At 44.6% G+C, this 25,748-nt stretch overlaps 1 protein-coding gene across 9 annotated transcripts in view; it reads right to left on the bottom strand.

The window, feature by feature from the left end:
• The window catches only part of FAT3 (FAT atypical cadherin 3), a 450,775-nt gene that overhangs the window by 319,774 nt on the left and 105,253 nt on the right, over positions 1-25,748 (bottom strand). For all 9 annotated transcript variants that reach the window (XM_053385579.1, XM_053385580.1, XM_053385571.1 and 6 more), the window contains exon 2: positions 9,637-12,945. In XM_053385579.1, the coding sequence (XP_053241554.1) occupies positions 9,637-12,928 (3,292 nt within the window). In that variant the 5' untranslated portion in view covers positions 12,929-12,945. The remainder of the gene's footprint in view (positions 1-9,636; positions 12,946-25,748) is intronic.

Here is a 25,748-nt window from a genome sequence, read left to right as displayed (position 1 = left end):
TGTTCTTTAAAAATAAAAAATCATTAAAATTTCTACCTTGCTCTTGTGACTTACAAATGAATAAACAAGAACAACTGCAATGCAAAAATGGTAAAACATGCAAGGGCATCTTAACACAAGTCTTACTTAAAAACAAACTGATAGAGCAAGCAGTTCTAAAATTAATTTTCAGTTCTGAAATCGAGCATCTGTCAACCCAAAAGATGCCTTGACGATTCCCCCCCCCACCAGTCTGAAGAATGACAGGTGGAGGGCACTGCGATGTGAAAGGAAAATTGCTAGTAACGTCTTCTGCACATACCATTGAAATGAATGGGAGCTGCATGGGGACATGTTAAAAGCAAAAAAAAAAAAAAAACCCAGCTAGTCCAGAATTCTGCTTCCCACAAAGATATGTCTGGGAAGCTCACAAGCAGAGTTTGAAGGCGATAGCTCTAACTCATGTTTCGCAGCAACATATTCAGATATACAATACCTTTGAATGTGGAGTTTCCATTTAGGTGTCATGCCAAATAGGTAACGGTAAAGGGACCCCTGACCATTAGGTCCAGTTGTGGCCGACTCTGGGGTTGTGGCACTCATCTTACTTTAATGGCCGAGGGAGCCGGCATATAGCTTCTGGGTCATGGGGCCAGCATGACTAAGCCGCTTCTGGTGAACCAGAGCAGCGCACGGAAACGCCGTTTAGCTTCCCGCCGGAGTGGTACCTATTTATCTACTTGCACTTTGACGTGCTTTCGAACTGCTAGGTTGGCAGGAGCAGGGACCGAGCAACGGGAGCTCACCCCGTCGTGGGGATTCGAACCGCCGACCTTCTGATCGGCAAGTCCTAGGCTCTGTGGTTTAACCCACAGCGCCACCCGTGTCCCGTCACGCCAAATAGCCATTAGCAATCAGAACCTTTAAACTGCTCCTGTTCATGGCTACAACAAACGAGCCTTTTCACTCCATTTCCCTCTTGCCTGAGTGGTTCTTGTGCCGTCAACAGCTATGTCTGTAGAATCAGGAACAGCAGGACATAGCTGACTTCCTATGCAGTTGTGCAGGATGGGGGCAATGACCCAGGGGTCAGCAAACTTTTTCAGCAGGGGGCCGGTCGATGTTTTGAGGGGGAGGGAGATTGAACAAATTCCTATGCCCCACAAATAACCCAGAGATGCATTTTAAATAAAAAGACACATTCTACTCATGTAAAAACACACTGATGCCCAGACCGTCCATGGGCTGATTTAGAAGGCAATTGGGCCGGATCCAGCCCCCGGGCCTTAGTTTGCCTACCCATGGACTACACTCTAATTTTGTTTTCTCCCATGCCCCCTTTGGCAGTCATTCTGTGGCAGGGGCCCTCAGCACCATCTCAGAAATCGAAATGTCTTCCTTGGTCCAAAAAGGTTGGTGACATTGCTGACAGTGCTTGGATGGCCATCTGTCATGGATGCTTTAGTTGAGATTGCTGTATTGCAGGGGGTTGGGCTAGATGACACTCTTACAGTTCTGTGATTCTATGACAGGCGGAACCAACGTTTCTGATTTGGTGTAGGCCCACGTTTTATGTTCCCACACAAACGTACAGTGTGGTAGGGACAATGGACAAAAAATGCCTATAAACCGTGAGTTTTGTCTTCTTGGTCACACTCCAGCGTGACCAAGAAAGTTTCTTAAAACTGAAAACCAGCGGGCATGGTTTTGAGTGGAGAGGCAGCTCTTAATCCTTTCCTTGCCAGTGATTATTCTGCTTAATGTCAGTAACCCAAACTCTTTTTTTATTTCCAGATGTGCCTTTATTCTCGTAAGCATGCATCTGTAAAGGCAGCTGGGGCAAAGGGAAGGATCTGGAGAGGGAAAACGGCATATCATGGAAGGACTGAGCGCCTCCCCTCCCTGTACAGTCAAAAGCACGTCCTTTCGAGAACTTTTTCTTTGAAAAAGCAACTATCGAGGCTTTCTTACACATGTTTGCAGGCAACGTGACACTTTACCCTCAAAATAAATTGTTAATGGGTTGTAAACCTAGGTTCTTCCGCCCTCTCCTCTTCTCTAGGTGCAACCGCTGGCATGGGTTTTTAATAATAATACATAGTTGTAAGACAATCTCCATTTTTTTTAAAAAAAAATAATGCATTTTGCTAATTCTGTCAGTTCCACAGAGCTAATGGTTTTCCTCCTTTTTATATCTGCAAAGGCCAGAGAACTTACTCAATTGCCAATTTGTTGTTGCTGCTTTTTAATCACACACTTATTTTGTGCAGTACAGAACGGGATGCGCTTTACTGAAATTTCGCCAAGGGTTTAAGCACAGAGGTGCTTCTTACGAAGCACGGAACATGCTCCCAACACTTTTAAAAACAATTATGCTACACTAAGGTCAACAGTACAGGTCTTGGTGGGATGAATCCAGCACTGCTTTCGGGGTCAAGACTTGCCTTACTTTCCCTTTCATTCAAACAAAGAGTCATACAACAGTCCGGGGAAATTCCCTAGCCAGAGAAAGATGTTTGGCCGGGGGGGGGGGGCAGAGACGTGTTCAGACAATATTGATCGGTTTATACTTAGCTGGCAGAAGGGCTAAATGACTCAATCCAACGTATTGTGTCAAAAGGAAAATAGATGTTCTTAACATGGGGAGGTTTCTAGAGTGCGCTCTTAGCCACTCAATTCCATTTATTGCTCGTGTCAAAAGTTAACACTTGAGCGCTACTCGTGTTACAAAAGGAAATAAGATGTTAAGCAAAGGCAAAGTGAGCCAGGATAGTAGCAGCAGTAGTAGTAACAACGGCACAGGTATCAGTATAAAGGAAAGACAGGATGGGGATGGTAATTAAAGGCAGGTGAGTCTTATATGAATGGTCCATGCTTCTTGTATTATTTGTTTGTTTTGCTTTTTTATAATCTGCCCTTCTATTAAAAAAAAATCAAGGCAGTTTACAATGTACAAGAATAAAACCAATAGGCTTTTTTATAAACAACAACAACAACAGTATTTCAAGGTGCTTTAAAGCACATGAGAATAAAAGTCAACCAGGTATCCATAAAATCATCAATAAATCAGTCGTACCTCGGCTCCCAAACGCCTTGGGAGTCAAACGTTCCGACTCCCGAACAATCGAAAACCGGACACGAGTGTTCCGGTTTACGAATGTTAGTTGGAAGCCAAATGTCTGCCATGGCTTCTGATTGGCTACAGCCAATCAGAAGCCGCACCTTGGTTTCTGAAGATTTCGGAAGTTGAACCGACTTCCGGAACGGATTCCGTTTGACTTCCAAGGTACGACTGTACAGTGGTACCTCAGGTTAAGAACTTAATTCGTTCTGGAGGTCCGTTAAGAAGAAGAAGAAGAAGAAGAAGAAGAGGAGGAGGAGTTTGGATTTGATATCCCGCCTTTCACTCCCCTTCAGGAGTCTCAAAGCGGCTAACAATCTCCTTTCCCTTCCTCCCCCACAACAAACACTCTGTGAGGTACGTGGGGCTGAGAGACTTCAAAGAAGTGTGACTGGCCCAAGGTCACCCAGCAGCTGCATGTGGAGGAGCGGAGACGTGAACCCGGATCCCCAGATTACGAGATTACCGCTCTTAACCACTACACCACACTGAAACTGTTCTTAACCTGAAGCACCACTTTAGCTAATGGGGCCTCCTGCTGCCGCTGTGCCGCTGGAGCCCAATTTATGTTCTCATCCTGAAGCAAAGTTCTTAACCCAAGGTACTATTTCTAGGTTAGCAGAGTCTGTAACCTGAAGCATCTGTAACCCGAGGTACCACTGTATTTACTGAACTGCTCATCTCTGCATAATTCCACCCTTATTTCAGACATTGTGATATGTAGCTATGTTTAGCTGATGATGTATCACGATGCTGAAAACCAGATTATCACCCAGCCCTCACACAGATCGTGATTCGCGATATATTGCCAGTTATCACGATATGGACTTCAAACCGGTTTTGGATGGTAAGTTGCCCAGCCCTGTACCTGAGATATTTAAACAAGAGATGGTGGGATTAAATCAGGGGATCTTTCTGAACGAAAGGAAATTGCTCTGCCACTAAGGTAGCATTGCCAGCTTAGTGGGGGCAAGGTTATGTAAAGTTCCATCTGTCTTGATGGCAACGTCACCAACATCATGGCGTAAGAATGAATGCCTTGAACAATCTTTCCAAAAATGCAAAGCGAGAGGAGCTGACGCAATGAAGTTTAAAAATTATAATTCTTCTGTAATGGCATTTGGAGTATAGCACACTTGGCACTCCATATAGCATCTTGCTATATGGAAAGGCGATGTATTCCAGTAATTAAAAACTGCTCAGCACGACGTCAAATCCAGCCTCCCTTTTATAGCTAACGTACCACTAAGCCAAGAATTTAATATAACCTCGGATGAATGGTGCAGGCAGCTCCTCAAGAGATCTGTTCCATAGATAAGACATCCTTTCATAAAAATGGAAGCTAAAAATAACAAAGGTAGGGCTGGCTGGTTGTCACCCCCACCAGTACTCCCCCCGCCAGCCAAATCTTCATTTTTATTACATTTTCCTTTCAATGAAACTCTATCTCGGCAGTGGCAAAACATACATATTTATCAAACTCCTTCAAACGGTAATGATAAATGAAAGCACCCTTCAACTCAAATATACCTGCAGAAGCATTTGGAAAGACTGAAATGAGATGCAGCTTGTCTCCAGCAATGTGTTTACCCTACTCATCTCCCCAAGATGAAACAGTAGCAGGAAGGGATCACCGCCGCCGCCTCCTTTTAAAGCTTTTCTTAGTGTTATAAGTTCCCAGCACAAGTTAATTTGGCGCCGCAAATAAGGCATTCCCCCTCCTCCCACTTCCAGCCCCCAAATTGGAAAGTTTCTATTTCGATTCATGCAAGCCCATCTTTAAGGCCATTTCAATTGCTACTGTCGTTTAATATAAGAAAATTTAGAATTGTGTTATGAAACCGCTGTGTGGGCTCAGAAGAATTCAATCTGCCCAATTTATAATCATTTAAAATCCCACCTTTGCTTAATGGAATTTCCAGCTGTTTTTATCACTTAAGGAGGGGATATAACTCTTTAAAGCCCAAGGGTAGGTTAACACTTTAAAAACTTCAAAATCAAAAGCACTTCGATCAACACCTACAAACCTTCAGGCACTGGAAGCAGCAACTTTTTGGCTAAGCAGTTTGTGGCCTGCACATATTTCCTAGACCAGGTGGTCAAGGATCTATATGCTTCCCTTACCCCTTCTTGAGGTGAACTTTAAATAAGAAAAACTTGACTCTTGTTGTGCGTGGAGATATACTTTAAATGCAACTAATTATCTAGGAAACAAAAATATGGACAGACAAGTTACAGAATCTGGCACTTTCAAGGTCATGAAATCTAGATCCCTGCCGTTCTAAGATCAAACAGGAGTCTGTGAGTGAGGCTTCATTTGACAAAAAGCTGTGTCACCCTGACATCATAGTGACAGGACTTCCCACCTGACAAATTTGGCCCACAACGGCAGGAAGAATGAGGGTGTAATCCCCGCCACCAAAAAAGATTCCCCGTTCCTGCTTTAACACTAAGATAGTTCTCTAAAAGGTAAAAGTAAAGGGACCCCTGACCATTAGGTTCAGTCGTGGCCGACTCTGGGGTTGCGGCGCTCATCTCACTTTACTGGCTGAGGGAGCCGGCGTACAGCTTCCGGGTCATGTGGCAAGCATGACTAAGCCGCTTCTGGCAAACCAGAGCAGCACACGGAAACGCTGTTTACCTTCCCGCTGGAGTGGTACCTATTTATCTACTTGCACTTTGACGTGCTTTCGAACTGCTAGGTTGGCAGGAGCAGGGACCGAGCAACGGGAGCTCACCCCATCACGGGGATTTGAACCGCCGACCTTCTGATCGGCAAGTCCTCGGCTCTGTGGTTTAGAGCACAGTGCCACCCGTGTCCCTCGAGTTCCCTACCCCACCCCAACTCCTTTGCTTAACATCCAACCTGACAACAAATCCTGCAGAACTCAAAAGTTTGCTTATAATCTAGTGCCATTATGAACAAGCTTTGTGGTCACCTAGGGACAGAGTGCCACAAGGGAGGAGGTCCTATGACTATCTTCTGGGGTAGGGTTTTCCAGACAGAGAACTCTTTAAAAGTCCTTGTCATCTGAAGCTGAATCTCTGGGCCATGTCGTTGCGAACTGCACTACCTTTACACAATGCAAGTGTCAGGGCTGCAGCTCAAACAGACTTTTAAATGTTTTCACTGCCTTTTTTCCTAAACCAGACCCCAGAGTGTATACAGCGCTGTCTGGCTTTCATAATCAGCTTGGGATCTTGATGTCTGATTAAACAGTTTGAATTAGTCCAAACAGAAACTTTTTTCATCTTGTGCTTTAATAACAAATGAAAAAATTATCATAGGCCTTTGGAGAACGAAATGCATTATGTACTTCAACCACAGCAACCCGTGAATGACAACTATATACATAAAGACTGTTCTTTGAAACCAAATTAGCAAGTGTGCTGCGTATATTACAGTGTGGGTATCCAACTCAGTGGGCAGAGAGGGCCGCTACGGTGTATTTACTGGGGAGCTGGTATGCTTGCTCCCTGCTTCTTGAAAATTCCCAGCAGGGAAACTTGGTGGTGGTTGTTGTTGTTGTTGTTATTGCATTTATATCCCACTCTTACTTCTGAAAAAACTTGCAGGACTTTTCTCATTGCATGCTGTTAAATTGGGGGAATCTACTATTTTGCTATCCTGCACTCAATGGTTTCATATAGATGCTAAACAGCATGGGGGATCAAACTGAATATAATAATTTATAATAATAATTTATTATTTATACCCTGCCCATCTGGCTGGGTTTCCCCAGTCACTCTGGGTGGCTCCCAACAGAATGATGATGATGATGGTGGTGGTAGGGAAAAAGATCAAACATTAAAAACTTCCCTAAACAGGGCCTTCTGGCGGTTCCCTCGCTGCAAGAAGCCAAGTTACAGGGAACCAGGCAGAGGGCCTTCTTGGTAGTGGCGCCCACCCTGTGGAACGCCCTCCCACCAGATGTCAAAGAGAAAAACAACTACCAGACTTTAAAAAGACATCTGAAGGCAGCCCTATCTAGGGAAGCTTTTAATGTTTAATAGGTTATTGTATTTTAGTGTTCTGTTGGAAGCCGCCCAGAGTGGCTGGGGAAATCCAGCCAGATGGGTAGGGTATAAATAATAAATTATTATTATTATTATTATTATTATTATTATTATTATTATTATTAACAGGGCTGCCTTCAGATGTCTTCTAAAAGTCAGTGTTTATTTCCTTGACATCTGATGGGAGGGCGTTCCACAGGCAGATGCCACTACCGAGAAGGCCCATTTCCTGGTTCGCTGCAACCTCACGTCTCGCACACTGAAGACTCCACAGGGCCAAGCAGCACTGCCCAAGCATCACCCTCTGGAAACGACCATCCAACTAGGACTGAAACCACTGCAAAGCAGTGCTGCCCACTTCTAACTTGGACACTCGTTCCAGAAGGATACCATGGCCGGTGGTTATTGAAAACTGCTGAGAGGTCAAGGAGAAATAAAAGGGCCACATTTCCCGTCTCTCTCCCAACAGATACCGCCAAACAGGGCAACCCAAGCAGTTTCTGTGCCCAATCTATGACTGCACATAGGTGGCAACAAGGTCAGGCCTATGTAGGTGCACTGTGTAGTTCTGGATTGGGTCCACTGGTGGATTTGCACAGACCCAACCTTACTGCAGTCTCATCCCTTCTGACGGGAGGCTTCCTGCTCTGTCTCTGCCCCACCAGGACAGCCACTCCAGCTCCCACCATCGCTGTCTTTCATCTATGTTGCCGAGGGCAGATGTGAGTTCCAGGCCAACAACATCTGGAAGGTCACAGTTTCCTTATCTCTGCTATAGATCTCCAGCTTTTAAGGGTTCTTTATTCACTGGCACAGAAGAAGCAGACAAGAGGAAGGGGAGGCGGCAGCGAGTTCACACTGCCGATCCGCAGCTCGTCTCGGGGCAAAGCTCAATGCAAAGGCAGCTCTTAATGAAATTTCTGAAAAAATGCAAACTAATGCTTTCTAATTTCCTCACTTAATCTAATGTCACAGCTGTCCCATTAACGCCAGCAGCTATTAGATACTTAAACAACCAGCTTGTTGAACTGCAATTTTATCATATGGCTGTATCCCTCCACTCCTTCCTTCTCCCGGCTTTGATAATGTTCCATAATGGCAGTGAGGGGGTAATTTAAATCTCTGAAAGCCATCAGACCCATAATCATCTCTGGAAAATGAGTACATTTAATGCATTTTGCATAATAAAAAAGGGACACCTGATACAAGCACGAAGTTCAAACATCAAGCCGGCTCACCCTACTACAGCTTATTTCTACAGTAATTAACGTTCCTTCTGAACTGCCCTTTTTTGTTAAAAGAAGCCAAACAACTCCATTGAACAAAACACATGGAGAACAAGACACCCAGTAATGTTTCCTCCACCCATCCCAAAGCCCATTTGGCAGAGTCTCACATTTTTGATGGGGTCAGGAGTGCACCGACTGTCTCAGCACCACCACGACCTGCATAATTTACAGTTATCACAACATAATACACTGGCAGTAATGGAGTCACCGATAGGCCACCATTTGCTTTTCAGTAAGAAGAGGGCAGCAGCAAAGGAAAGCACGTGATTTTGTGTCTCCACTGGGATAGATATAACTGAGCAATTAACTCTTTTTCATGGCTATGGTGATCGACAGATAGGATTTCATTGCTGCTGAAATAATTAAAGAAAAGCTAGAACGCATTTGTTCAGTGCCCAAAGCTTAATATCCAGCACCTAATTTTTAAAGCCCTAACCAAGGCCCCTTGAGACAGCCTTTTTATTGCAAATACGTTATTTCCCCCCCATGATGCTCTTCGGATGGTCAAATGCAATCCCACTTTCAATGTTGCTTGTGCACAAGGATTTTGGGGTGGTCGCACTGCTTCGTTTCCAATCCGTGCATATCTCATAACATCCCACAAAAATCCCGTAACTTTTATTCTTCTTCAACTTTCTATTGAATCAAATCCTGTAACTTCTTAGACCACAAACATTCTGGTTTGTTTTTTCCCTGCTTCATCAGCACTGTAGCCCCTCCAGAAAGCAATAATGTGGTAGCATTGAGGAAGCGCCTCAGAACTCAAGTCTACCACTAACAAATTATAGCTGCCTCGAGAATACGTTGCAAAATATACCCACAGTAAAACACAAGTCTGGAAGGACTCTGATCTAGCAAATGTGCACACAAAAGAAGCTTCTGTTTCTAGATTAACTTGACAGGAAGAGAACTATCAAGTGTTGTGGGTTCCAATGCTTATCTGCCTTGTGAAGGAAATCCAAAATTGAACCATCTGGTGTGGCTCCCATTTACACCACCCAATGTGGATAGCAGTGCACACTTCCATCACCCTGAAGGGTTAACATCCATTGGCTAAGATTGAGCATGGTTATATACAGAACCTAGTTCTACTCAAGAGTAGACCCACTGAAATTAACGGGGTTAAGTTAGTCATGTCAATGAGCTTCAATGGGTCTCCTCTGAGTATGCCTAATATTAGATATAATCCACAGAGAATATACTTCCGGTTTAGTTTGCAGCAACACTTACCCGTTTCCTCATCTACGTTGAACCGTCCAAGCCCACTGCCATCTCGGATAGAGTACTGGATCTCGCCATCCCTGCCGGTATCGTCGTCCTTCGCGCTCACTTGCAAAACGCTTGTTCCGATGCGCGAGTTTTCCTTTACTGATCCAATGATGGCAAAGTCGGGAAAATAAGGGGTGTAGAGGTTTTCGTTCACATCCACGACTTCAACTTCCACAAAGGAAACCGAGGATAAAGAAACGGGGCGGCCTTTATCCTTTGCCCTCACGGTTAGGTTGTAGAACTGTTGCTTCTCGTAGTCGAGTTCTTTGCTTAGGCGGATAGCGCCACTGGCTTTGTCGATTTCAAACCTCCCATTGTAATCGTTCACCAAGGAATAGCGCACTTGTCCTCCAAGACCAAGATCAGGGTCTTGAGTTTCAAGCCAAGCAATGACGGTACCAACTGGTAGATCTTCCAGGACCTTCACACTATAGCTAGGGGGAATGAATGCTGGGGAACAATCATTGACGTCATCCAAAAAAACATTCAGAGGGACGACAGAAGACTGCTGGTGCCCACTCTCTGCTCTGTCTCTCGCCTCTATCTTTAATGTATAATTTGCCTTCGATTCCCTGTCTAAATGGTCCCCCGTGTATACTATTCCTGTGGAGCTATTGATAACAAATTGCTGCGTGTCTGTCAATATGGAGTAAGTCACCTCCCCGTTGGGCCCCAAATCTCTATCTCTGGCCTCTACCTGGATAATTTCCACACCAATACCAGTACTTTCCAACATATTAACCGAGTAGCCTTCCTGCAAAAATAGAGGTGCGTTGTCATTTGCATCCTCTACAGTTATAGTAAGTAATCTCCACGTGGCTTTCTGGGGGCTGCCTAAGTCATAAATGGTAATGTTCAGGAGATATAGCTCTGTTTTTTCGCGATCCAGGGGCAAAAGGACCTTAAGCAGCCCTGTCTCCACTTCAAGGTTAAAGCAGCTGTCTGTATTGCCATCTGATATGGTGTACAGCACTTTCCCGTTAAAGCCGGAATCGGCATCATAGGCCTTGATTTGGAATATGGTGGCCCCAACGGGAAGGTCCTCTCTGACGGATACGTCAGAAGGAAAGGATTTGTCAAAATGTGGGGCCTGCCTGTTCACGGAATAGAAATCCAGGAAGCCGTCTTCGGAATTTAGCTTCACGTTGGCTTTAGCCTTTTTCAGCAACTTCTCCGCCAGCCTCTGAGCAACTCTGGTCTCTCGGCAGCTAAAGGTTTTAGAAGACACCTTCCCATGAACCACAGAGATGTTGACGAACATGGAATCGGCAAAATTCTCCCCATCGGTTGCTGTTATCCTAAGTCCAAAGTTGTTGCTCTTCACGCCGGCGCCAGACAGGGACTTTTTGAGCTGGAGAACCCCCGAGTCTGGATTCAGGTAGAAAAATCCCAGCTCGTTACCCGAAATTATTTTGTATTTCACAAGCTCCAACTCGTCTATATCTATAGCAGACACCGCTGTGATGTGCCCGCCAACAGGGAAATCTGATGAAATCACTCCCTGACAAGCCACCTTTTCAAACAACGGCTTGTTATCGTTTACGTTGCCTATGTATATTGTGACATTCACCTCGCTTTCGTGGCGGTAAGGCGAGCCCCAGTCTGAGGCCCTAACAATAAACCTGTAGCTCTCTGGGGAGGACTCAAAATCCAGCTCTTCAGATGTGCTAATAACCCCCGTAAACTGGTTGATGGAAAAGGGGAGCGAATTTAGACTAGCAATGCTGTACGTGATGTAGCCGTTTTCTCCTCGATCCTTATCAAAAGCAGAAACTGACAAAATGCTAGTACCCACGGGGACACTTTCGTTGACATAGGAGCTGTATGAAGGTTGTGTAAACTCTGGGATGTGGTCATTGGCATCTTCTATCCTGACAGTAACATGTGTTTTCAAGTATCCTTCTTTGTTCATTACTTCTAAGTCGTAAAATTCCTTGTCAACAATTTTTAAAGGGCGCGCAGTGGTAATTAGACCTGTCCTGGGATTAATCTTAAAATACTCTGCATCCTCGCTGGGAGACAATTTATATCCTTCGCCCTGCAATTCTGGGGTTAGCTTAACTATAGCAACGACTACTCCGGGAGGAGAGAATTCACTGATGGCCACATCATATGTTTCCTTTTCGAACTTTACAGGGCTGCTTCCTCTACTGGGACTGGCAATATGTACCAGTTTCACAGCCGAAAACTTTTGAGGGGACCCTTTGTCTTTTGCTTGGAGCGTAAGATTGCAACCATATGGGAAATGATCCCAATCAATGGGCTTTTTCTCTTTGATTTTGTACTCGTTCATCCATCTGCCATCCTTAGTCAAGTGGAAATGTTCCAAGGGATCTCCAGCAACAATAGAAAGAGATTCTATCTCGCCGTTGGCACCTTCATCTAAGTCATCCACATTAACAATAGCATATGTAGGCTCCTTGTCCGAAGGGAAAGGAATGTGGGTTACGACATTGATAGTTGGGGCGTGCTCATTTATGCGCTCAATATGTATGTAAAGTTTGGCAGTGCTGCTTACTCCGTTGTTACCATAGAGTTTCATCCCACGGTCCACAGCCAAAACTTCAAGGTCATACCTGTTTTTCTCATCGTAGTTTAGCCGGCCACTTAAAGAGATGACCCCACTAGTTGGATGGACAGAGAAGAGGTCGACTTTATTTTTAAAGTAGTAATAGAATTCACCGTTGGAACCAATATCAGCATCTGTTGCTGTAACCTGTGCGATGCTAGTTCTTAGAGGAGTGCTTTCTGCTATGGTTACGGAATAGGTGGTTGGTGAAAACAAAGGCCGCAAATCGTTCATGTCTAAAACCTGGATGTTCACTTTTGTCCATGCTTCCAAGTCTTCTCCACGGACAGAGCCCTTTATTATCAGCAAATAGTTGTCCTGGATTTCTCGATTCAATATGGCAGAATTCCCACCTTTAGTCCTTATCCTAAGGAAACAGAAATCAGCTATCACAACTTCCTCTGCCTTGAAAAAGCCTTCATCGTCGCCAGACACTATCCTGTATTTGATATCCCAAGAGAGGTCCACCATAGTGATGCCCATTCTACTTTGGCTGTTAAGATAGGTCCGTGCCGCAGAGTTCTCGTACACTGTGGTGTTGTATATGGAATGTGTGAAGTGGAAGCCAAATGGCATTGCCCCTTGAAGGCCATGGCAGGCGCTGGCCAAAAGCTGAACAAGCAGGAAGACTAGGCCAGGCGTGGGGGCCAAAGGACCTGACCAATGGCCCATATTTCTCTCCATCACATCATTCTTTCATCCTATAAGAAAAGAAAAAGATAGGCATTGATTAGTGGAAGACAAATATTCCACATGCTGCCATTATTAAACTGTGTTTATAGATTATGTAATTTTTTTATATAAAAAAATTTCAGTTCCCAACATTCTGCCCCACTCTCCAAATAGTCTATCACATTCTAGAGCAGCTTTTCTCAACCTGTGGGTCCCTAGATGTTGTGGAACTACATCTCCCATCACCCCTAGCTAGCAAGGCCAGAGCTCAGGGATGATGGGAGTTGTAGTCCAACAACATCTGGGGACCCACAGGTTGAGAACTGCTGTTCTAGAGAAACCTGAACAACCCATGTTGCAGAATAGCTGGTTGACCACAAACATAAATCAACTTTCGATGAGAAAATATGATAGGTTTACATCTTGGTGGGTCACAACCTGCTCAACCCGACTCTAGCATGAGTGAGATCTTCAGCTCCGACCATAGATACCTATAAATAAGCTGTAATAAGGGGAAAAAGTCTGGGAGATATATGGGAACCTCCTCCAGCCAATGAGACCACCAAAAGCATGGGTGAAGTTCTACTTTCAACTGAAAACGCATCCTTTATTCTCGCATGCACGAAGGACTGTCATTCACTCACATGGGGAAAAGCAAAGAGCTGAACTTGCTGCAATGTTGTGGTGGTGCCAAAACTTGCCCAGTAACCCTGGCTCCTAGCTGCCCTGGCCTCTACAAGCAAAGTGCACTGCAGTCATGTACAGAGAGTGCATAGGACTGCAGCCCCAGACATTCCTATAATATATGTACAGGAGAGGTGTCAGTACCTATCACCCTTGAGCATCTATTGAGGGTCCACCAGTGCTGATGCCTGCTAAAGACTGGGCCCACACACCTGCACATCCCAGTTGCTTCTACTTATCAGAGATCAACTGCAAGCTGTCCAGCATTTTAAATTATCTGCAATCCTCCTAGGCATTTAAAGATAATTTGTATGATGGGAAGCTCACTACTGCTGCCCAATGGTACTGGTAAGCTCACTGTTGCTGGGGTGTGGGTGGGCATCACCAAATGTTGGGGGCATCAGACATAACTTGGGGGGGGGATTACAAACCTGGATCTGACCTTGAACATGTAGCTTCCCTCGCCATATAATTTGTCCCATATAATGATGGGACATTTTTCCTACCAAAAATTTAAATGTGACTTCGAAAGGCTACCATTCCAAACTTTCCCCTAGGATAAATTCTCCTGTTTAAGTAATCCCACTGTGTGGGGTTTTTTATGCTATTAATTTCAGGAAAATATTTTTTCTGGCCTCTAAATAATGACAGCCAATATTTCACCAAGACAGCGTGCTCTTCTTATTCAATTTACAAAGGATATGCTGGACAAAGAACAAATCACAGGTTAGGTTGTTTGGCGAAAAGCACCTTGTTCCCTACTGATTCCTGATGCTTCCCTGAAGCTCGGACACTCAGTTATCTTGTTCCATGAAACAAGCTAATGGACTTCAGTTCTGAAAACAGCCATTGTTTGCTATACACCATGAACGCTCATCTATGACACTGGCAGTGGAGTGGCCATAATTTTAGTGAGACTTTACAACATCAAAAATAGCAGGGCGCAGAAAAGAGAGGAAGCTGCCTCTGATAAGAGTGGAAATTTCTATGAGCTGCACACAATTTTTTATGGCATGATTACAGACCACAGTCGTCCTTTCAAACTGAGTATAATTCTGTAACTCCGCTGGTTTTTAAATACTAGTGGAAATCGATTTATTGCAATGATGTTACAACACTCCCACAAAGCACCTTAGCTCCGACCCCAGTCTATATTCAACTGCAAAGCGCATTAATCAATAATACCTGATCAACTCTCCTGTGTGTTTCGTCAAGACATGCAGCTTTTTCAAACTGTTTACTTTCATACATTACTCCTTTCTTCCACCTTGTATTGATCCCTGGCAAGTCTGAGCAGCCAGGAACCTCACAGCTTTCAAGGCTCCTTCGCTGGTGGTAACAGGGAAATCGACAAGTATAGAAATGTTGTCAGGCAGGTTGGACTGGCACTAAGAAAGCATTCAGGGAATCATAGAGCGGAACAGACCTCAAAGGTCCTCTAGTTCAACACCTGACAGGGCAGGAAATCTACTGCTACAACATCTCTGACAGGTGGTCATCCATCTCCTGCTAAAAAGCGTCAAAAATGAAGGCAAGCCCACCCCCTTCTGGGACAGTCTGTTACACTGTCTCACTCAGGGTGTCGTGGACTGCTTGGATGTAGAGGAATGGTGGGAGGAACCAGGTGGGAAACCACCAAGGGAAGATGGCACAGCCCAGGGCATGGTGGTAGGACAACGAAGTGGGAGAAGATTGAGGGGAGGAGGTGTCTGAAGCTGAAGAGGCAACAGGACTTAGTGAGCTGGGAGAGTCTGTGGCAGAGAGAAGTCCGGAATCAGAGGCAGAAGCTGAAGCAGAAGATGGGGATGAGGGAGGCCAAGACACAGAGATGAGTCAGGCTAGTGAAGAGTCACGGGTGTCTCCCGTTCTGGCTGCAACAAGATCTTATCTCTGCTTTTAACCCAGAACCAGAAGAGGCATGAAAAGGGTGGGGGAGGCAGGGTTGCACGCAGGCAAGGTCTCAGATGCTTGGGGAAAGCCCTGGTGAGGAGGTGGGGATTTTCAGTCTTTGCAACTAATTTTCATGGAGGAAGACCACTGGGAATGAGCTGCTCTGTTCATTAGGCCTGAGAATCAGTCAAGTCTGTGGAGACTGTGTTTTTGCTGATAATGAGTTAGCTCCATCTTTGAACTGTGTGATTACTGACCAGCAGGGCTGCCAACATGGTAGTCTCCAATTGCTGTTGGACTACAACCCCAATCATCCCTAGTCATGCTGGCTGAAGCTGAAGTTGGATTGCAACAACTTATGGAGGGCAACACATTGGTTCCTCCTGATCTAGCTGCTCATGTCATTATCAAGTTCTTCCTTCCATTAAGCCAAAATCCTCTTTCTTGCAATTTGAATCTTGTTTAAGGTCCTACCCTCTGGGGAAACCTGTATAACTCACATTAAATAGCTGACAGTGAGACAAATATTTGGCAGAAACTGAACTGAAACAGTAGGATAAAAACAGTGCTGACAGTAATGAATACAGATCGGAAGGGAAATTGCTGCCTTTCTACATCCCTAACGTTCACAGAGGAGCATTTTTTAAAAAAACTGCATTTCTTTATTTTGGGGATTCATACCCAACCCTTCAATAAAATTCCCACGGCAGCCTAGTAAATTTCAGAACACTGAAAACGTACACAAATATGCAAAAAATAAAAATAGCAAAATCAATAGCAGCGGCAAAAACAATAAGTCCAGCCAAGAGAAAACAGAACAGCATGCCAGAGACTAGCTCATTATTGGAATTATACAGAGAAACTGCTCCACCAGCTAAGCAGTGTACGGGGGGGGGGGGGGAGAATCCACTTTGTTCCCACCATCACTGACTTGATGACAAGTAACATGTGAATTCTGGGATGTCACCAAAAACAACCAGCCTATGGTCCCTTCTCCTTTCTGCTATAAAGGAAAGAGGTCAGGGGGAGATTGGCATTAGTTAACCTCCTCTGCAGCTGCCAAGAGACATGGACCACAGAGCTGGAGATTCACAATGGGGAAGTGGTAAATTTGTTCCTACCATTACTGTGGACCTTGGGCCATCTGCTACACAGAGGACATTTTTCTCCCTACCACCTTGGTGGCAAATACAATGGATGTTCCTGGCCTCAGCCACAAAGAGAAGCACCAGGTCTACAGAGGCCAACTTCTAAGGGCCGAGGTCCCTTTGCCCCCCCCCATAAAATATTTGAGGGGGCTGGGCCCCCAAAAGTTGATGGGCATTGCCATTCAAATGGTGTCCATGGTCCATCTGACCAGGGGTACCAACTTGAATAAAATATTGAGGGCAAGGCTTACCTCCCCCCCCCCCAATATTTTATTCAAGTTGGCACCCCGGTCAGATCACAGGCTTCCATTCTTATAATAGCCAAAGGGCTAGGCCTTGAAAACATAGTTGGGATTGGGGATATCCAACATGGTGCCCTTCAGATGTTGGTAGACTAAAACTCCAGCATCCCTGACCACTTGGCATGCTGGCTGGGCTGATGGGAGTCCAATAGCATCTGAGCAGAACCGGGTTCGCTACACCTAATCAAAACCTTGTTTTCAAGGTTTAGATGATAGAAACTGTTCCTAAACGGACCTCTGGCATCAGAAGATCTGAGTTCTCGACTGTTCAGCCAGGCAAACAGGATTCTTTGAGGGAACAAGAAGAACATATGTTTTCTGCAGGCTCTTTCTTTCTGGGTATTTGTTTTAAAGAGCCATGCCATGTTTAGAAGGCCGGAAATGTAATGTGATAACATGCAGCCCATTACAAAGGAGCAGAACGTGGACGGACAAAAATCACTTCGTAAACATTTCTGATTTCGGGAAGAAGAAAACTCGCTCAACTAAATATTATGGTTTCAAGTGGGAGATTAAGGGTGTGATTACTTGTGTGCGGTTTTAAAACATCCAAGCAGGAAACTACTTAGAACGGCGTGAGTTTCATTAAAAGGGGTGGGTGGGCATGAGCTCTCGTTTGTGCAACAGTGTTAATTAAAAATGGAAGTCATGCTCCAAATATGCATAGCACCAGTCAAGGTGACTTTAGTTAGGCGAACAGCACCCTTTGACAACAGATACTAGTCTCTCGCAGTGCTAAGAAAGCTCTGAAGCCATTCACCTTGTAAATGCAAATTTTCCAAGTCCAAGACAAATACATCATTACCATACTGATGAAATTTAGAGCTATTTCCTTGCCTCGGTATATCAGCGGCGTGTAACTTCACCAACGGTTACAAGAAATGCAGGCAGGCAAAAAAGGGGGGGCGGTCATCAATGACACTACATGAAAGGACAATATAAGCCAATCTTCACATTCTGAAAAGGACCACCTACTCAGATACATTTCCTCAATTAGGATGCAGTGACAGCCCACGGTTTGATATTAAGAGTACAAGGAATGGGGAGCCTCAGATCTACGTGCTTCTTCATCACCTTCCCTCTCTCAGCATGCAAGCGGAGATCAGAAGCTTCCCTTTTTACTTTGCAGCACAGTCGTACCTTGGTTCTCAAACGTCTCGCGACTCAAACGTTTTGGCTCCTGAATGTCGCAAACCCGGGAGTGTTCCAGTTTGTGAATGTTCTTTGGAACCCGAACGTCCAACGCTGCTTCCGTGGCTTCTGATTGAGTGCAGGAAGCTCCTGCAGCCAATCAGAAGCTGTGCCTTGGTTTTCGAACCTTGCCAGAAGTTGAACTGACTTCTAGAAAGGACTCCATTTGAGATCTAAGGTACACCCATCTGCCTATTCATCCCTATACGGTGAACAATGGATTCCACAAACCATTGTTCTTCCCCCCAAGTCGGGGCCCCAAAACACAGTACGGCATGAGATAAACTAGGAGGAGAAATTTATTATCTCCTTCTGCTACTCACGAAGGAGTACAAGGGCACATGTGAGTTTAAGATGTGCCACTGCTCGTTTCTGAAGGCACAAACCATAGTCTGCCATTATGTCAACTGAGCCAACTAGGGTAGCTCAAAAGATGGCCTTCCACACGTAGAAGAAGGTTAGATGAAGGGCTACACTACAGAAACATAATAAAATAAATAAAATAAAATAAAAAATTCCTTCCAGTAGCACCTTAGAGACCAACCAAGTTAGTTATTGGTATGAGCTTTCGTGTGCATGCACACTTCTTCAGATACACTGAAACAGAAGTCACCAGACCCTTATATATAACAGAAACATGTGAATAAAGTGAAGCTAAATCCGAATGTGCTGCTTACTGGTGCAATCTCTTTCACAAGCAGAAGCATGGGAAGTGCTATTAGAACACTGTGTAAACATTTGCACTAGCGGCTACTAGCGGCTATTTTTTCTTCCTTCTCTAAGTCCTTTCATTTCCACACAAACAACCATAGCTCCAAGCATGTTGCGTAAATCCCATAAATGCTCTTGGCATTAGCAGGTGGATCAACCTCTGCTCAGGTATTCCAGAGGGAACTGTTTTTGTTTCGGAGGGTTTTGTTTTTTAAAGTACCTATGTATCCACGCATCTCCCAAGGAGTAGAAAGAAACACACACAGAGCTCCTCTTCACCATCCACACTACAATAACATTAGCCTGAGAAACAGTAACTTGTCCATAGACAATCTAACTTTGGTTCAGCTGCAGCTCAACAGAGTCCAAATATCAAATTTGTCTACCAAACACACACACACACACACACACACACACACACACACGTATCAAGCTCACACATGGGGAACCAGCAGCCCTTCAGATATGGTGAGATGATAACTCCCAGATTTATCTCGAAGACCATCAGCAACAGGTTCCCCACCCCTGTGATAGACAATACAGTTGGAGGATGGATGGCGGCTAACAGATTGAGGTGGAATCCTGACAAGACAGAAGTACTGTTTTGGGGGGACGGGGCAGGCGGGTGTGGAGGACTCCCTGGTCCTGAATGGGGTAACTGTGCCCCTGAAGGACCAGGTGCACAGCCTGGGAGTCATTCTGGACTCACAGCTGTCCATGGAGGCGCAGGTTAATTCTGTGTCCAGGGCGGCTGTCTACCAGCTCCATCTGGTATGCAGGCTGAGACCCCACCTGCCCGCAGACTGTCTCGCCAGAGTGGTGCATGCTCTAGTTATCTCCCGCTTGGACTACTGCAATGCGCTCTGTGTGGGGCTACCTTTGAAGGTGACTCGGAAACTGCAATTAATCCAGAATGCGGCAGCTAGACTGGTGACTGGGAGTGGCTGCCGGGACCACATAACACCGGTCCTGAGAGATCTGCATTGGCTCCCAGTACGTTTCCGAGCACAATTCAAAGTGTTGGTGCTGACCTTTAAAGCTCTAAATGGCCTGGGTCCAGTATACCTGAAGAAGCGTCTCCACCCCCATCGTTCAGCCCGGACACTGAGGACCAGCACTGAGGGCCTTCTGGCGGTTCCCTCATTGCGAGAAGTGAAATTACAGGGAACCAGACAGAGGGCCTTCTTGGTAGTGGCGCCCACGCTGTGGAACACCCTCCCTTCAGATGTGAAGGAAATAAGCAGCTATTCTATCTTTAAAAGACATCTGAAGGCAGCCCTGTTCAGGGAAGTTTTTAATATTTAATGCTGTACTGTTTTTAACACTTGATTGGGAGCCTCCCAGAGTGGCTGGGGAAACTCAGCCAGATGGGCGGGGTATAAATAATAAATAATAATAATAATAATAATAATAATAATAATAATAATAATAATTACTTTTTCTGTGTGTGTGTGTGTGTGTGTGTATCTCTCTCTCTCTCTCTCTGTGTGTGTGTGTGTGTGTGTGTATGAGAGAGAGAGAGAGAGAGAGAGAGAGAGAGAGGGAGGGAGGGAGCTTCCTATCTTCAAGGGCAGAAAGACATTTTTCCCAACTGTTGCTCATAAAAAGATTCCTAATGCATTCATATCCTCAAGAGACGGGGGTTAATGTATTGAGTCTGACTTCAACTAGATGAAACTTCAGATCGTTCCAGCTCTAAGACTCTAGGATACTATTTCCTAATCATGCTCGTTAACATTCAAAAAGTGGCCTTTTTAAGTTCAGAGACCAGGGTCTTCAAATCAATAATTTAAAACGTCAAAGTGAGCACTTGGGTACTTCACTCGACTGCCCGACAGAGTCTGGTGACAGAATGCAAGCAAGCTGTAGAATTTTAAGTCCTTGTCAAACGCTGAAGTCTAAATAACTCAATACAATGTGATGTGCCCACAAAAGTGACAGGGACTCCATATGTCCTAAATCTCCATGTGTCCTAAATCCACAGCGTATTCTTTTGCTCTTTTCTTTTCCAAAGGCTGAGCGCATTCTCAGCATATTCCTAGACGTCCTAACTAGACTGCCAAATGCACGGCCCTGTGAGCTACGTATGTAACATGTAGATAAAGAGACACCAGTAATTTTTTGTTGCTACCTTGCCTTTTATATGCCTGTTGTCTTTGTCCATGGAGTTTTCTTGGCAGGGATACTGGAGTGGCTTGCCGGTTCCTGCTCCTAGACAGCATCTTAAAAAGCAGAGACATCACCTTGCCAACAAAGGTCCATATAGTTAAAGCTATGGCTTTCCCAATAGTGATGTATGGAAGTGAGAGCTGGACCATAAAGAGGGCTGATCGCCGAAGAATTGATGCTTTTGAATTATGGTGCTGGAGGAGACTCTTGAGAGTCCCATGGACTGCAAGAAGATCAAACCTCTCCATTCTGAAGGAAATCAGCCCTGAGTGCTCACTGGAAGGACAGGTCCTGAAGCTGAGGCTCCAATACTTTGGCCACCTCATGAGAAGAGAAGACTCCCTGGAAAAGACCCTGATGTTGGGAAAGATGGAGGGCACAAGGAGAAGGGGACGACAGAGGACGAGATGGTTGGACAGTGTCCTCGAAGCTACCAGCATGAGTTTGACCAAACTGCGGGAGGCAGTGAAAGACAGGAGTGCCTGGCTTGCTCTGGTCCATGGGGTCACGAAGAGTCGGACACGACTAAACGACTAAACAACAACAACAAACATCTTGCCTTTTCAGAATATGCTGCATGGGCTCAAATGTGCATATTCCCTTCAAAAAATTCTTTTGCATCGCATCCACAATTGCTTTTCATTTCCACATGCCACAAAAATGCTTGCAAGTTTGCTCCCTGGTTTGGGAGACTTATCTGATTCAGCAAATATGCTGTGGAACAGAAAAGCGCAGATATTTTCAGCGTTCATGCATAAAAATAAGTATCACAGGAAAATCTAGAAGCTGCCCTAGACTACCAGGAAACAAGTTTAGATGATTTTAGCAAAAGACACCCTACAACACACTGACCAGGAAACAAGCCTCTCCAAGACGCACAAAATACAGTATGTACCTTGGGTTAAGTACTTAATTCGTTTCGGAGGACCATACTTAACCTGAAACTGTTTTTAATCTGAAGCACCACTTTAGCTAATGGGGGCTCCCGCTGCTGCCGTGCCACGAGAACACGTTTTCTGTTCTCATCCTGAAGCAAAGTTCTTAACCTGAAGCACTATTTCTGGGTTAGCGGAGTCTGTAACCTGAAGCGTATGTAACCTGAAGTGTATGTAACCTGAGGTACCACTGTATAGTAAAGGAAAAAGCAAGGACAGAGTGACATGGCAAGTAGGACTGAGGAAGAAGATTTGATTCAGTTCACATTTAAAGGCCAATCTACCCAACTTGCACTTTCTGAAACAATTTGTGGAAAAAACCCAATCATCTTCCAAAATTCACACTTCTCCAAATTTTGCACTGTGGTTCTTCAGCCATGCTATGTGTGCAAAACTCTGTAAGGTAAAGTGTGCTTAGAAATGCATCTGCTGAAGAAAATAGTGTGTAAGACTGTATTATATTAGCAAAAGCTGCTCTGCAAAAGTATGTATATTGGCCAAAGCTGTGTACAAAAATGTGTGGACCTTGCACTGAAATGCTGGTGAATCTTCATGAGACTTTTAAAAAGAAAAGTCATCGTGAACTGATGTAGAAATATAAGAGAACTAAACTTAAGGTGAAAAACTGAGAAACGCTGCAATTGACAGATTCACCCATCTTTAATCACAAGACATGATATTGTTAGGCTACAATGGTGGTTTCAGACTTGTCCCTGCATAGGTTTCCTTGTGAAAAGGAAAGAGGCGCATGCCTTCATTCAGGAGCAAGGACCTCAGGACAGAAGAAGACTACTTCAAACTGCGATGATCAAGTCCCCAATGTCAGTTGGCACAGTCTCAGTAGAATGGCCACTCTTCAGGTGGCCCAGAGTCACGGCCTGCTTCATCTAGTGGGCAGCTCCCCACAGACTCACTCCTTCATAGGTGGGAATATGTTGGATGGAATCTCTACTGCAATTGTAGTTGTGGCTGTCACTGCAACCATCACCGGCTCCTGCAGAGACCAGCTCTTTCTTTCATCCCACCCCAATTTCCGCTGGCTGCAGCGCAACTTGTTCAGCCTGAGGAAAGTGTCTATAGATGCCAGTCCACCAGCAGTCCCAACACCACTCTTGCCCCAGCTGTGTTTAATTCTGACCAGGTCAGGTGTGTTGTGGGGTAGGGTCAGCATCAGAAATTCGCCAGGCGAATTTTGCACCTGGCTATTGGAGATGCCCGGGTGCCAGGATGGCGCCTGATGTCTCCACCATCTGGAAGTACATGCCTGGGGATCCTTAGATCTTGACTGTTTTCGCATGGTAGCAACACATCCCATAGAATTCTATCCGTTATATTTTATCTGCACAATCAAAATGAATTTCAGGAGCCAAAAAGTCGTATTGAAACTGTTATGTACTGAGTTGAATAGGATCCAAAATGCAGCAGTCTGACTGGTCCTAGAATAATAGGATCCAGAATGCAGCAATCTGATTGGTCCGCAGGAGCCACCCAATCCAGCTCCAGGTGGAAGTGAATCCGCAATCTGATTGGCCTACAGGAGAATCCCAGAATTAGCCAATCACGTGTGTAAATAATGTATATAAAGCAGACATTCTGAGGGAACTTCCATTCCTCGCTACTATGAGCTGAATAAAGAGCATGAAATCCACACTTGATTCTGCGTATATTTCAGAAACATATGATTTTTAAGTCGTCTGGCCCCAAAATGGCAACTAGTCATTCCGTTTTGGCAACTGGTTTAAGGAACCATTTGGTGCTTAGCTTATATATCTTGAGTTTCATACAGTGTGCCCTTAGCCACTCTTAGGATGGGCTGTCTAACACTGCACATATTATGGGCATACAGCAGGCTTGACAATATTCAGCCTACAAAGCCCAGAACATATCCCCTCCAGCTCTGTATATTGGTCCACCAGGGACTTGAGATGCCTTCTGGTCCAAAGGTCTACCTGGGCCTGCAAAATCTTCAGTGCAGACTTACTTGGTTTTGCAGCCTCCCTGGGTGGGCAAAAGCGGCTGCTCTCCAAGGACCTGCCAGGTTTGCAATGCAAGCTGGTAGGCTGTCCTTCTGGTACAGAAATGTATATATATTCAGCCTCCATGACAACTTTAAACTTTACACAGACGTGGATATATATTAAAAGCCTCCACCGCAGTAGCATTCCTCCCTTACAGAAGCTGACGCTTGTGTCACACAAGAGTAACTACTATGGGCATAATACATTTCTATATGTCATTTTCTAAAAAGGAAGCCTGAAACAGCTTTTGGCATTCGAAAGCTGGAAGCTTTATGAACGGAATTTCAATAAAGCCAAGGCGGCTGCAAAAAAAACCTCCATTTTGCACCTGTCCCAAGAATTTATGTCCAAATGATATTGTAGTATTATCTGTGCTTTCTACGCCTCAGAGACAATGACTTTATTTTATTAAATGAACTGGGAGATATATTGCTCGTCTAAAAGAAAAATGTTTATAAAGGAACCTCAAGGAGGCTTCCTATGCATGAGGCAGAAAGCGACTGCTTGCTTATCAATAGCCTTTGCCAAGAAACCATCACGGAAGTGAGTTTTGAGAACAAATGCTGACACAGCGGGTTTTATGTGTGGGCTGGTTCAGATCTGGAAGCTTAAGAAATACAGTCCCTTCATGGGAAAAGGTATGTGTGGACAGCCATTTGCCTGGAGGCCATCTCAGATGAAAATTGTGCCATGTATGTATATATGCATGGATAGATAGATAGCTAGCTAGATAGATAGACAGACAGACAGACAGGACTTCTCTCTGACATTGTTTTTTCCTCATGAAGCAATTTATTATTATTATTGTTTTACTTGTTTGCTACATTTGTACATAGATTCCCAATAATAATTCCCTAAAATCTTTTGATAAAGGGTGGTATATAAATGGAAATCATAATCATAATCCCATTTCCAGTTGTTTAGTTGAGGGTGAATGTGGTGGGATCATGGCCCCAGGACTTTTCCCCTTTTTTTATATTTTATTTATGATTTTCAGTTTTATACATTTCAATAATTTTACAATCATTTTGACATTTCAGAATTTGACTTCCTCCCCCTCCCTTTCTGCAGTTCCTTATATTTATTTTTCATACTTCTGCATATCCAAATTAATTTAATTTGCTCATTTATTCATCTGCTTTAAATATATGCTCTTAAAAAAACTGCAGTTCTTATCTGTTAACAATTTCTTTGCAAATATTCCATAAGCCATTCCCAGGACATTTTTGTTTCTAGAGTGTGAGCTATGGCATCAGTGGCAGAAGTACCAGAGAAACCAAAGTCTCTGCCCAAAAGCCAAGGCCAGCGGCAGATGGACCACAGAGCTTCCTTCAGCGGCGTGGGAGAGCCCTCCACATAGAAACCACATCTTGCAATGGACCCATCTATCACATGATTGACCCTGCCATGCCTCAGTCCTCCAACAGGAGGCTGAGAGGGATATATGCCCAATGCCTGTGGCCAAATCCTACCTACATCTGGAACCAATAAAAGTTGTGGCCACATTTTTTTAATACCAGAACGTTGTCTTTTCCAGTTTGTTTACCTTCTCCCAACGGGCCTTGCTCCCGGGGGTGGGACTGCAATGTGTTTCGCAAGCTGAACTGATGCAGTCGGTGAAACTGTGCATAGGATTGCAATCAAGCTTCCCACAGGCATCTGGGTTGGCCGCTGTCAGAATAGGATGCTGGGCCATTGGCCTGAACTATGTTCTTCTGCTGTGCCTTGTGTTCTTATGTTGACCTTACTAAATTGCTATGGTGATATGCAGTGCTTAGGGATGT

Source organism: Podarcis raffonei, chromosome 4 (genome assembly GCF_027172205.1).
Source record: "Podarcis raffonei isolate rPodRaf1 chromosome 4, rPodRaf1.pri, whole genome shotgun sequence".
Taxonomy (NCBI): Eukaryota; Metazoa; Chordata; class Lepidosauria; order Squamata; family Lacertidae; genus Podarcis; species Podarcis raffonei.
The sequence above is the reverse complement of the archived record's forward strand: the minus strand, read 5'-3'. Positions and strand labels throughout refer to the sequence as shown.